The sequence below is a fragment of the Hermetia illucens genome, chromosome 1 (genome assembly GCF_905115235.1).
Source record: "Hermetia illucens chromosome 1, iHerIll2.2.curated.20191125, whole genome shotgun sequence".
Lineage (NCBI taxonomy): Eukaryota > Metazoa > Arthropoda > Insecta > Diptera > Stratiomyidae > Hermetia > Hermetia illucens.
The window spans coordinates 207004330-207016383 of record NC_051849.1 but is presented as its reverse complement, the minus strand read 5'-3'; the positions used below and the strand labels follow the sequence as shown (position 1 = coordinate 207016383).

The 12054-nt window shown below is 44.0% G+C and overlaps 1 protein-coding gene across 5 annotated transcripts in view; it reads left to right on the top strand.

The window, feature by feature from the left end:
• Positions 1–6511, top strand: part of LOC119646426 (protein spaetzle 3) — a 183283-nt gene extending 176772 nt beyond the window's left edge. For all 5 annotated transcript variants that reach the window (XM_038046875.1, XM_038046873.1, XM_038046870.1 and 2 more), the window contains exons 5-7: positions 4386–4715; positions 4792–4917; positions 5285–6511. In XM_038046875.1, the coding sequence (XP_037902803.1) occupies positions 4386–4715; positions 4792–4917; positions 5285–5441 (613 nt within the window). In that variant the 3' untranslated portion in view covers positions 5442–6511. The remainder of the gene's footprint in view (positions 1–4385; positions 4716–4791; positions 4918–5284) is intronic.
• Positions 6512–12054: the final 5543 nt, after the last annotated feature.

Here is a 12054-nt window from a genome sequence, read left to right as displayed (position 1 = left end):
CTTAGTATATTCCCTACTTGCAAGTCTTTGAACTTTACTTCTGGTATCAAGTATTCTCCCAGGTGCTTTGACCTACTTTGCACAAGTGGCGGACACTTGCCCAGAACGTGTAGGTTCCGACACACTCCGCCCAGAAGTGTCCGTAGATATCCCTAACTTCCCTAAGTGATAATTTAGTCGACAGTGACCAGTGAGAATTTACACTGTAATTCGGAGGTTCTTCTTGGTGAGCTTTTTACAATCCTTTATGCGCTTGGGTTTGTATCCCCCAATAAACCCCCCGGACTGCTCCATTCCTGGTAAACTGGCCCCGAAGAGCCCCCTGAGCCGTCAATTTTTGATGTCATAACCATGAACCCATTCTCGATTCCACCGTTTGTCCTCCAACCCAACATGGGCTGGAACGCAGAATATGCAGACCTTGTTGTGCAAGCCGAGCGTATTCAGTCTCTCAAGGCATCTCTCAAGTGCCTTGATCGTATCAGAATAGCAATGTTCTGGACCCTGTAATTTCTTTGGGGATTAAAGGCGGCACATCTGTCTATTGAGTACATTTCTGCCTGGAATATGATAGTGTGTTTACCCACTGGCTCCAAGTACATTTTCCTTGGATCAATGACCACGGCAACAGCAGTGACACTTGGAAAACCACTAGGTTCCTAATCAGGAACTCTGAAAGACATATATATTTTACATTACGTTTAAGAATGATGCAAGCTATTAGTTTTTTGCAAGAAAAGTCCCGAATTACCTACACCCTGATTCCTTGCAGAGCGCACAGGGCTCATGAGTGTCCACTATTCTAATGTTCTCTTTGGAACTTGCCCTGAAAATGCAGCCTTCGAATGGTGGAGTTTTATCTGGGCTATCTTTGTGCTGGCCATTGACTTCGTTTTTGTTTGGAGCTCTTCCCCACCGTCGGAGTATCACCCTCCTCCTCTGACATGGCGCTTTTCTGCTCGTCCCAGTCCACCCTAGAAGATCTTGGTCTAGGTTATCCTTTGTCTTTGTCTTCGGAAATATTTGATGGCATGGGCGATGACTTTCTTGAATACATCTACAACAAATTCGGACTCTACCCTCCCACGGTCGTAAGAAAAGGGTTTTTAACATATAAGCAACACTGCAGCAAATTAAAAACCTCATGCTCTGCCGACTAAATTAGATAGGAAGTAAGGGACGAGCGACAGTTCAAGCTCCATCGATCTTTGCAGGTGCGAAGCAAGAATCTATTTGGAGGCCAGCGCCGAAATGATGCAAACGACTTTGTCGACTCCTCCTCCAATCTGTGATGAAAATGACTTCAATTGATCTCACTACACCTTTCAACACCGTCTGGACCTTTCCGATACGTGATATTCCAAATATAACTTTCAAATAAGAACCATTCCGTTCCCCCAGAAAGGGCTTGGATGAGAACTCCTATGTACCGCAAGATATCAGAAGTTTAAAAAGGTATAAAATAAGCGTCCGATACCTTATGAGTTTCCCTTATTTTAGGATATCCCTCGACAGTCCCAGCACTCAGACCTTTGTTAGGCCCATTGGACTATCCCTGGAGATCGGCTACGGCGTTCGCAGGCTTTCGCGAATTTGAGAACATTCAGACTCTTCGTTGGAAACAACCTTACCAAAGTATCTTTGTCTGAAGTCTGAAAAGACAGGGCATTGGCCTCCTCACATTAGCTGCATATGGCCTAAACTATCACTCCGATTTTTTCCACGGGGTATTTTAAGGAGCAGTGTCCCCTTAAAAGCCCTACTAGGGTTCTCATGTTCCATTTCTTAAGGAGCAGCAAAAATGCCGCTCTAGCGGTGGATCTTCGCCTGCCAACAGAAGTTCAAACTTCTCCGTTGGCTGCGTGAATCTTTGCCACTTCCCCCTTCAGAGTAATCTTGATAGTAGATGGTCGGATGCCAATAGCGTGTAGCTGCCCCACCTACCGTTCCTAGTGAACGTAACTAATCCAGTCCACCTAGAGTTCAGAGTGAGTCCATCGCGGGGGTACCAACTGTGAAGTGGCCACCTAGGGATATATGTATCCCTTCTGAGCCGATCTACTAGTCTTTCCAGTCCTTTTAGCAGAAAGGAAGTTAGACCGCTCGGTCGGACGCTTTTTGCGTCGGTGTAAGTGGGTTTCCCTAGTTTGGGAAAAAATATTACCTTCACATCACGCCAGCTGATTAGAATATAAGCGTGTGCTAGGCAAGTCCGGTATGTATTCCGTATGGCCCAAGGCATCCATTCCCTCTATTACTAGAGCAGGAATAATGCCATCTGGACCTGCAGACTTATATCTATGGAAGGAGTTAAATGCCCATTTCACTCCTGTAAAACCACTTTGAATTGTCAGAGTCCAATCTTACGGCTAAGGACTTTATGTATCTGTCGGCCTCGAGATGAGATGAGACAAAAGGTTTGCCGCTTCTTTATCGCTCCCAGTATACCTCCCTGTAAACGTAGCTAACCCAACTGTTAGACAAGGATCCGCTTTAGTTTTGAGGTTGCCTCCAGAGAGTTAGTCTCTTCGCAAAAGGTCTCCATGATGATCGTTTGGCCGACCTTATGCTCTTCTTTAGAGTTTTATACTAAATCTAGCCAACGGCTGAATCAGACTTTAGAGCTCCGTTGGGGAGCATCCTTGTTGTTCTCCTCGGTTTCGCCAAATCGGAGTTCCACCATGGCTTTTTATCCTTGTTTGGCATCATGAGTTATCAGCTCTCTTCGAAAGCTTCTTTCAAACTAGTTGTGATCATCTGGGTTGTTTTCTAAAATTCTGCAATGGATTTGATGCCTCTGCCAGAGATCTTAGTTCGGGCGCTCAATCCTGTTTTGTACGTCACCCAATCTATCTTACGTGGATTCCGAAATGGAGTAGGTGAAGGTGGATCCATGTCCAATACGAAATCAATGCGTCTGTGTTCCGAGAGCGTGATATCGTTTAATACTCTCCACTCTCCGACAAGAGCCACAATGTGAGCAGATAACACCGTGATGTCGATGACCTCTTGTCTAAGCACGCTGAAGAAAGTGAGTTCATTACCTAAATTGAAGATCTGCAATTCAGTTCCTCCCTAATACTCCAGTAGTCTCAATTCTCTCGCGTTAATGTTAGAACTTCCCCAGCATCTATGGTGGTGGCTACAAATTTGTTTGAGAGATATGACACCTCATCTATGATTCAAGTGAAGATGCCTTGGGCTACACGTCCCTTTCTATGGTTTTAGGAGCCGACACTTGCAATATGACAGTTCCAAGCCCGTAGTAAAGCCGGTATTCCGTTTGTCCCCAAACACTACTCTGTATTGTAAGAAATGGATTGGTATCGTCATACAAGACCATCGACTTCAATAGCCTTGACTGTAAACGAAGACTTGGCCATCGCTGACCGAGCTTTTTTGCAGTCATTTGAGCCAAAAAGCTGGGATGTCGTCAGAAGACCGCTTCCGCTTTGGTTTGCCCTTAGCCGCAGATGCCACAGACGATCCATTCTCCTCAAGATTGGCACAACCCGGTGGTTGGGTTTTGCCTGGAGGCAGTTTGTTTTCTCCAAAGGCCTTTTGCCCGGAGACTGCTTGCACCCCGAAGACAGATGCTTACTCATAAGTAAGATTTTAACATCAGCAAGTGGTGCCGATTGTAACCCGAGGTCAGGAGTGCTGACAGAAGAGGAGTGCTTCGGCTCTTCCGCCAAGGACTGAGTCTCAAGGGGATTGATTCCCACTTTAATAAGTGAAGAATCTGAGTCTAGACTCAGGTTCTCCAACGAAGAGCTCAGTGTTGGATCGTTTTCTTTTGTATTTCAAGATTTTAATTTCTTCATAATTGGCTGCCATGGCCTTCATCTTACCGGGGAAGATAAGTGAAACTCGACAGAGCCCCTTTTTGCCGAGACAAGACCAGTTGAAACTGGGTTTCGCCTGGTACCCAGAGTTCACCGTTCACGGCCAAATCTTAACCCCTGTGACCATTCAGCCCTCGGCACGGTAGTGAGACCTTGGCTTGGAGTTTTGATTACCGCTCAGCTTCAAGTACCACCTCTCGTTTGACGGAGAACCCTCCTTTCTGAGCTTCCTCACCACGACAAGGTAAGGTGAACAGTTTCTCAGATGATTCTGATGAGCCCCAGAATTTTCTGGGAGGATCAGATGAGAGAAGAGATCGGGAGGCTGATGCTCAGCGAACTCGACCATTACACTGTCAAAACTACAGATATGCTAATCAAATAAATTTTGATAACGTTCTTGAAATAAAGGCAAACTTTTCAGATTACCGTATTGCTCCCCTATCCTATTCTTTTACGTTTAAATTTAATAATAAAATAGATCTACTATTTAACAAAAACCCAGAAATCTAACCATTATAAATTCCTACTTTTTTCCAGTGAAAAAATCGAAAAATTCATTGACGATAACAAAGCGCTAATGCGACGGATGTATGGGGACTTCGAGATGATCGACTCACCAGCAGAAATGAAGCAAAAACGGAAGCGAAATACGGACGAACCTATCTTTGCCGACGGAATGGAATTCATACCAGACGATCTAGAGCCTGGTGAATCGTATTTTGCGAAATTGCGTGATCGTAAAAAACGACAAAGTAACAGTTTTCGTCCCAATGCTAACGGCCCAAGACTTCCGAAACCTTTAAGTCGACCAGGAGTAGGCGGAACTAGTGGTCCAAATGCAAATGCTAATGAAAGCAGCACAGGAAGGTAGGTTGGACTTTCTCGTCTCCCCTTGAAATATCTTGCGTTTTACAAATTTATAAAATAAACTTTTTGTTTGCAGAACGGATGCATGTGAATCAAAAATTGAAATTGTAACCCCATACTGGGCATCCAATTCTGCTGGTAAAATTAGAGCTATTGTCAACACGCAGCACTTTGAACAGGCTATTCACCAGGAAATATGCACGTAAGGAATCAAATAGATAAGACGTCTAGTTTAACGAGCAGTTGGCTCGTCGACTATCTTGGAATAGTGAATTCTATTGCATAACATAAACGGTTCTCACTAGTATTTTCTCATTTTCGAATTCTCGGACACATAATTTGTTTTATTTCCAACGTTTCGTGAGCAGTCTGGCTCGTTACTTCAGAGTAGACCTGACATATTGCTGCGAGTAATTTCCCAGCTGACATTTCGTGGTTAGCGCTCGCAACAATACTGAAAGGTAGTACCCGATGAATGGAAATTTAAAAATATTTTTAAATCAAGTTAACTTAAATATTATAATTAAATAGATGTTTTCATTCCACTCAAACTTTTTGCTTCTCTACAGAAAGTCACAAACCTCACGTTGCGGAAACGATTGTGGCTGTGAACAAAAATATAAATGGCATCGACTACTGGCCTACGACCCTGACAACGATTGCAAAGGTATCTTCATGGACTGGTTTCTGTTTCCCTCATGCTGTGTTTGCCGATGTGCACCTTAAATTTTGAATTTTCCTAGAATACAAATTAATAAGATTATAAAAGCATAAACTGATTTTTTTTCTCGCCCATTCAAACATAAAACCAACTTTTAAAAAAAAGTACGAATATCATCAAAAAAAACTGAAAATTTTGAAAGAGAAAAACGAAATGTAAATTCTCATATTGTAATTTAATGTATTGAATTTATATTTAGATTTATTTAGTTTTCAAACTAAATTCGAGAAAAAATCCTGCTAGGTATTATTTTTCTAATTTTAAGTAGAAATTAATTTAGAAAAAAATTAAAACAATTTATTGTAAAAATGTCACAAAAAAAAATAAAATGAAATCAATCGAAGAAGAAACGTTTTGATGAAAATTTAAATTATTCTAATCAAACGAAAAATTTAACAAAATCAAAGCATTGGATAATATTCCCTTTAATATTAAAATCATTAAAAAAAGAGACGAAAATTAGTTGAGATTCCATAACCCAAAAATTAATCAAGGAAACGAAGCGTAAAAGTCTCTAACACTGAAATGCTGCATTGTAGATAATTGAAATCCAATGAAAGATATTTACAAATTTTAGGTGTAAGTTCTTAGCACGTAAAGATTTTTTTGTGTTTTTTTTTTTTTTTTGAATGATAAAAGGCTATTTTGCGATTTTTTAATTTATTATTTGTTAAGTTCCCATTCATATCAACCATTGCACAATTTCTTTCTTCCGCTTATTGTCGATTTTATATTATTCTCTAGAAAATTGCTTCCATACTTTGCCGAAAACTATTTTAATTTCAAACTTTCGTAAATTCAATGAGAAAAGATTAACTTTGAAATAAATTAACTTTGAAACTAAACAAAATATAGTTCTACGCTAGAAGTATCTTTCATTATCTAACTCCTACTTGATTACACTTTAATTTCTAGGAATTCTTCTATTTGCATTGCCTTTAGAGAATACCATCCAGCGAGGTATATATTTTTGAAGATTGTTTATTGCCATTTTTTGTATAGTTTGTATTATTGTATTTTAAAATAAATTTTTACTCGTAAAAAAAAATGTAGAAAAATAAAATTTTTGTTTATATAGAAGCATTGAAGGGTTTGATTGCAACTGGAAGCCCCACTATTTTGTAATACCGTATCCTGTGTTGTAAATCTGATTAATAATTAACTTGAAAAGATAAGAAAACTGAAATGAAATGCTCCAATACACCCCATCTAAAAACAAAAATTCCTAAAACGCTTAACCTCAATGATTACAAATGGAGTTCGGTTAATTAGAGTGCAATATAATGGTCTGTTTAGCAAGAACAATTGCAAACTCTTAGCCATGTTCGAGAGAGAGTCCTTCGAAATATATTTTCGATCCTAGATACTAGAAATTTTCAACGGTCTCAAAGTTGTAGTCTCCTATCTTCATTGTTTTCGTTTCACCAGTGCGTTTCGATGTTGTTCGTTCTTTTGGTTTTGGCGTTGACGTTGTCACCATGTACTTCATATTGCCTTCATTAATGTGCAGCCCAATATTCCAACAGTTTTTCCATCGTTTGCCGCAGAGAGAAAATCTGATCTGTTGCTGATTTGGCTGAAGTGAAGCCTCTTTGGTATGGGTCAATGATGTTCTGGGCATATGGGGCTATCCGACCTACAAGATAAAGGAGAATATCTTATAGATGGTACTCAGCAACGCGATACCTCTATAATTGCTGCACTGCGTGATATCCCCCTTTTTATGTATGAGACAGATAATGCCTTGTTGCCAGTCGCATTGATTCGCTGTACCATACTTTGAGCACCAGTTGATGAACAGCTTAGTGTGGGGTAGGTAGGTAGGTATCAGTTGCCGCTCCGAGGAGTCCAATCAGCGCTGTGGTGCGCCGTTTTGATGCCACAAACTCCTAAGACCATGGCTGCTGTTATGGGAGCAGGGAGGCAGGGTCTAGCCGGCTCGGATCTTCAGAGCCAGCCCGTCGCATTCACGGAAGAAACCAGCTCTACCGCCCTGCAGCTTGAAATCTCTCTGAGGTCCCCAAAGAATGGTTTACCTCGTGTCCGTAGCCTGACTCTAGCTAGAGCTGGCAATAGCAGAGAAAGTACATGAGGGTTTCCCTTCATTTCCGCAGCTTTGGCAATGCGAATTTTAGGGTATGCCGAGCCTAGCAGCATGGTCGCGTATGAGCCAGTGCCCCGTGCAGACCGCCGTAATCTTGAATGCGTTTGCACGCGTCTGGCACAGAAGCTCTCGTGATCGGGCTATTTTATAAGCGGACTAAATTTTCCTTGACTTGGTACAGCTCGTAAGCCTTTGCCATCTTAGGCCCGCGGCTGCTAGGAGGTTGTACGAGTAGACTTTGCCCCCGACAGCGGCCAACGAAACACCGACTGTATTCACCGAAGGATTGCCAAGAGCAGAGCAGAACCTGGCTAATCCGTCAGCCCGCTCATTCCCCTCTATGTTCCTATGCCCAGGAACCCAGAGTAGAGTGACCTTCAGCGTATCTCTGCACTACTCCACCAGTCCGGAAGATGTCGTCGTTGAGTACACGGTCTTGATGGCCGCTTGGCTGTCGGTCAGAATGACTATATTACGCTTAGGGATCGAATCTCACCCCAGCCATCGACAGACTTCCAATATCGCCAGTATTTCTGCTTGCAATACACTGGCGAAACCTGAGAGACCATACGACTTGGATACACTATATTCGAGAAAATCCCCGCGCCGACTCCACAGGCAATCTTTGATCCATCGATAAAGAATATTGAGTCATAACCATGCAACACGCCACCGGTCTTCGACTTTGCCCTGGTTGGAAAGTACAGCAGAGTTTCTCCTGAAGTTCAGCGTGTGGCATAGTCCGTGGGGAATGCCCAGATTTCCCGAGGTACTACGTCTAGGATGTTGCTGTGGCCGTAGGACTTCGCTGCCCAGCATCCGGACTCACATAATCTGACAGCACTACACGCTGTAATGTATTTAATGTGGAACAGTAACACCTACACACGCGGTTCTGTGAATCCTATTAAGCTTCACCCTATTGTATTTTTTCTCAAAGCCTGTCACCATACAATAGAGCCGTACGTTAGGATCGGACGCACTACAGTGGTGTACATCCAGAAAACCATCCTCGGCCGGAGACCCCATTTATTTGCAAAGATTCTCTTGCAGGCATAGAAGGCTATACAGGCCATCTGAACCCTGAGTTCTATGTTCAATCTCCAATTTAGCTTTGGATCCAGGATTACACCCAGATACTTCACATTAGAGGAAAGAAACAATCTTTGTTCATTCAACCGTGGTAGATGCAATTCAGGTATCCTTGACTTGGTGGTGAATAGCATCAGTTCCATTTTGGGTGGGTTTACGCTGAGTCCGCATCTTGCGGCACACAGGCACACCTTTCCCAACGCTCCTTCCATGATGTCGCTCGTAATGGACAGAAACATCCCTGATACTAATATCACCAAGTCGTCAGCATACGCCACCACCTTCACCCCGCTGCTGTCCAATGTTCGTAAAATTTCGTCGATTACTATTAACCAGAGCACCAGTGAGATGGCGCCACTCTGGGACGTGCCTCTGTTCACAGCTCTGGTCAAGTGGTTGCCTCCTAGATCCGACTGGATTATCCTGGTACTTAGCATGGATAATAACCCAATACGTAAGATACCCCTCCAATACAATACCGGTCAAGGCTTCCTTGATGCCGTTGGTACTGACGTTGTTAAAAGCTCCCTCTATATTCAAGAAGGCAGTTAGGGTATAGTGCTTGTACTGCAGCGCCAAATGGTTCCAGGCTAGTTCCCTGATGGCAGGGGGATGTTTAGTTGGTAGTCCTGCGTAGTCCTGCGTAATCCTGCGTGCACCTCCCCCCACTAAAAAAAACCATATCAAGCAAAAGCGGGATCATTAGACAAGATATTCTAGAAAAGTTTAAGGTATTCGTCGAGAAAAGGAATCGTGTCTGGTGGCTACTCAGTTTCCAGGAACAAGAAGACCTGTCCCAAGGAGAAGTTCGATGCAAACGCTCCAATGTAGTCAAAACTATTCATAGTCCAAGGAGAACGATGGGAAGTTTTCCAACCTAATGTTTCATCTCGTGGTACATCAGAAAAGCTTTGGTTGAACGGGGCCAATGCTCGATAAAAGCGTTCGCCGCTAGGTATAAACCAACCCTGACACGTGGTACCTCCGATCGCTCAACGAAGCATTACGCGGAGCAAGATTAATGGGTTAGGGTGGGACGCCACTTCTTCAGTCTGGGGCGTGACATTGTGATCATTTGCGGAATTATGGACACACCCCCAGAGAGAGCGTACAGGAGGAGGAGAGGAAAGGATGGTACTCCCGCGTTAAATATGTCTGCGGTAAGGAATGGGCCTCACTGGAACCAATCGAAGAGCACTTTGCTTTTTTCGTTGTTAACTGAGTCGCCCCAAGTTACATGTCTGGTGTTGAAGTCACCGCTGACTAGGAAAACGTCGAAACTGGCTACGATTTCCAAAAATTCGGACAACATGGTAGTGAGGTGGTGACCTGTACTGTCCGAGTAGGACTCGGAGGACGCCTCCGCCGCAAATAGGTAATCTGACCACTGCTAACAGGCAGTTTGATGCAAGGGCATCCAATGGGATGGTATTTGCTCTTAGCCCGCGCCATTGCGAAAAGTAATGTAACCGGGAACATGTAGTTGTAAGTACGCTGCGGGCTTATCTTCAGGGGAGACGGAGTTAGTTGTGGTAGAAGTCAGCGATTCTGTCCCAGAGGGAGGAAAATGACATGTTGAAAAGGGAGCTGGCTTCCATGAATAAACCCCTTGGAATGAAAGAATGTTGGGGCGATGAAAAGCTGAGGGTTTCGAGCTTACTCAACCACTGGCCACTGTGGCGAAAGAAGGGGTCAGTGAAAGAGGGGTGGTCCAGTTGAAATGAAGCAGAGGGCCACGCTGATAGTAACGAACAGCGGAGAGTCTTCCCAGGGGAGGCGAAGAACGGACTAAGGCGGGAGTGCGGAACACTTTTAGATTGATTCCAACCTACGGGAACATTTGGAGAAATTAGCCACAGTTTACACATTTGAGGACAGACAGTCGAACGAGGGCAGTCCCTAGAGTCGTGTAGAGCCGCGCATTTGACACATCTGAGGTCGTAGCCGCAATTTGAAGAAGCGTGGTCAAATTTTTGGCAAGCACTGAGTAACGTCCCCTTTCCTTAGTTTCTCCCAGCTGACCACTGATGTGCTAGGATTTTTAATTTAACGAAGGATTGGAGAGCCTATGTTAATTCCTAGATTTCCGTTGCAATGTCGTTGGAAGTGTATTCGTGAAGAGAGACTCCTCTCGAAATGACGCCGATGGATTGGTCGAGTGAGCTAATTTTCCGGGAAGTACGTTCGAGACAATGCTTGTTGTCTAAGAGAAGATGGAAACGGGTTTTGCTGACTGGGGCCTCGGTATCCGAGATGCCCGAATCCGTTTGTTTGCGCTTGAAAACAGACTAATCTGAGGCAAGTTTGAATTCACTTTGCAGTCTTTGGTGTAATTGACAGAAGAATTTACTTCATCGCTCCGAGCGTCCGGCTGGTCCCCAGAAGGGAAGCTCTGATCGTCGTCGATGATTATGGGAGGGCAGTTGTCATTAATCATGTCTTCGACTGTAACGGCCTTGGCGCCCGGATGAAGTAGTTGTGTTTATGTTAGAATTGCCCAGTCCATGGGTGCCGATGGTGTAAGCTGATTCCGGGTCTTTTACACGCTGTGATCACTGCTATAATCTTCGCTTTCCACTGAATTTAATAATTCTCCCTCTGCACTTTATTCTTCATCCATCTGCTGGCATTGCCAAAGCTAAGTTGAGTCAGGCTAGCAATGTCCTGCCTTAGTGAGTCCCGCTGACGTTCCAGACGAATTTTTCATGGTGGATCTCTTTGGTCACTCAAACCAATAACACGAAAGGGAATCTGCCAGCCGTAGCTGCACCACAATACACAAGTGATTGTAGTTGCAGCAGCAACATATCAGCACACAACCGAGATACAATCTCATCATTGATTTGAGATAGAATTCCCGGAGTTGCTGGAGATGCATAGAGCCTGTGAACACTTGGTCTATACAAAGGATCCATATCCGAATTCTTTACACGCTCTTTGGAATTCGTCCCGAACCTAAGCGGAAACCTCAGCTGAACGGTGGCGAAAAGTGCTTCGACGAGTACTGAAACTGTTGCCTGCAGTGCGGCGTGGTGTTGTTGATGCCACTGCCTCTGCCTCTTCGACTCTCGGTCACCAGTTTCTGCGATGACCTCAAGTCGAACACGCTCTCTGATGATAGCCGGGATTGCGTCGCTGCGAGTTATAGAGCGGTACTGATCTGCGACTCGCTGCGCAGTCACGTGCGTGAATTGCGTGAAACACTCGACGGATCTCTGATGCAACAAGGGTCGGTAAGATGTTGTACCCACCCCCACCGTTATTTCGTAGTAGGAGCGGATGATGAAGAGGTTCATTTCTTCAGTCCACTTCATCCACTGCCTACATGAATCTGGTGAAGTAGTCACCAGAGATTGTGGCAAAACAGCTGTAGCAGGCGGAGCATTGTCGAACCATCCCACGACTAGCGGTTTCGACGCCAT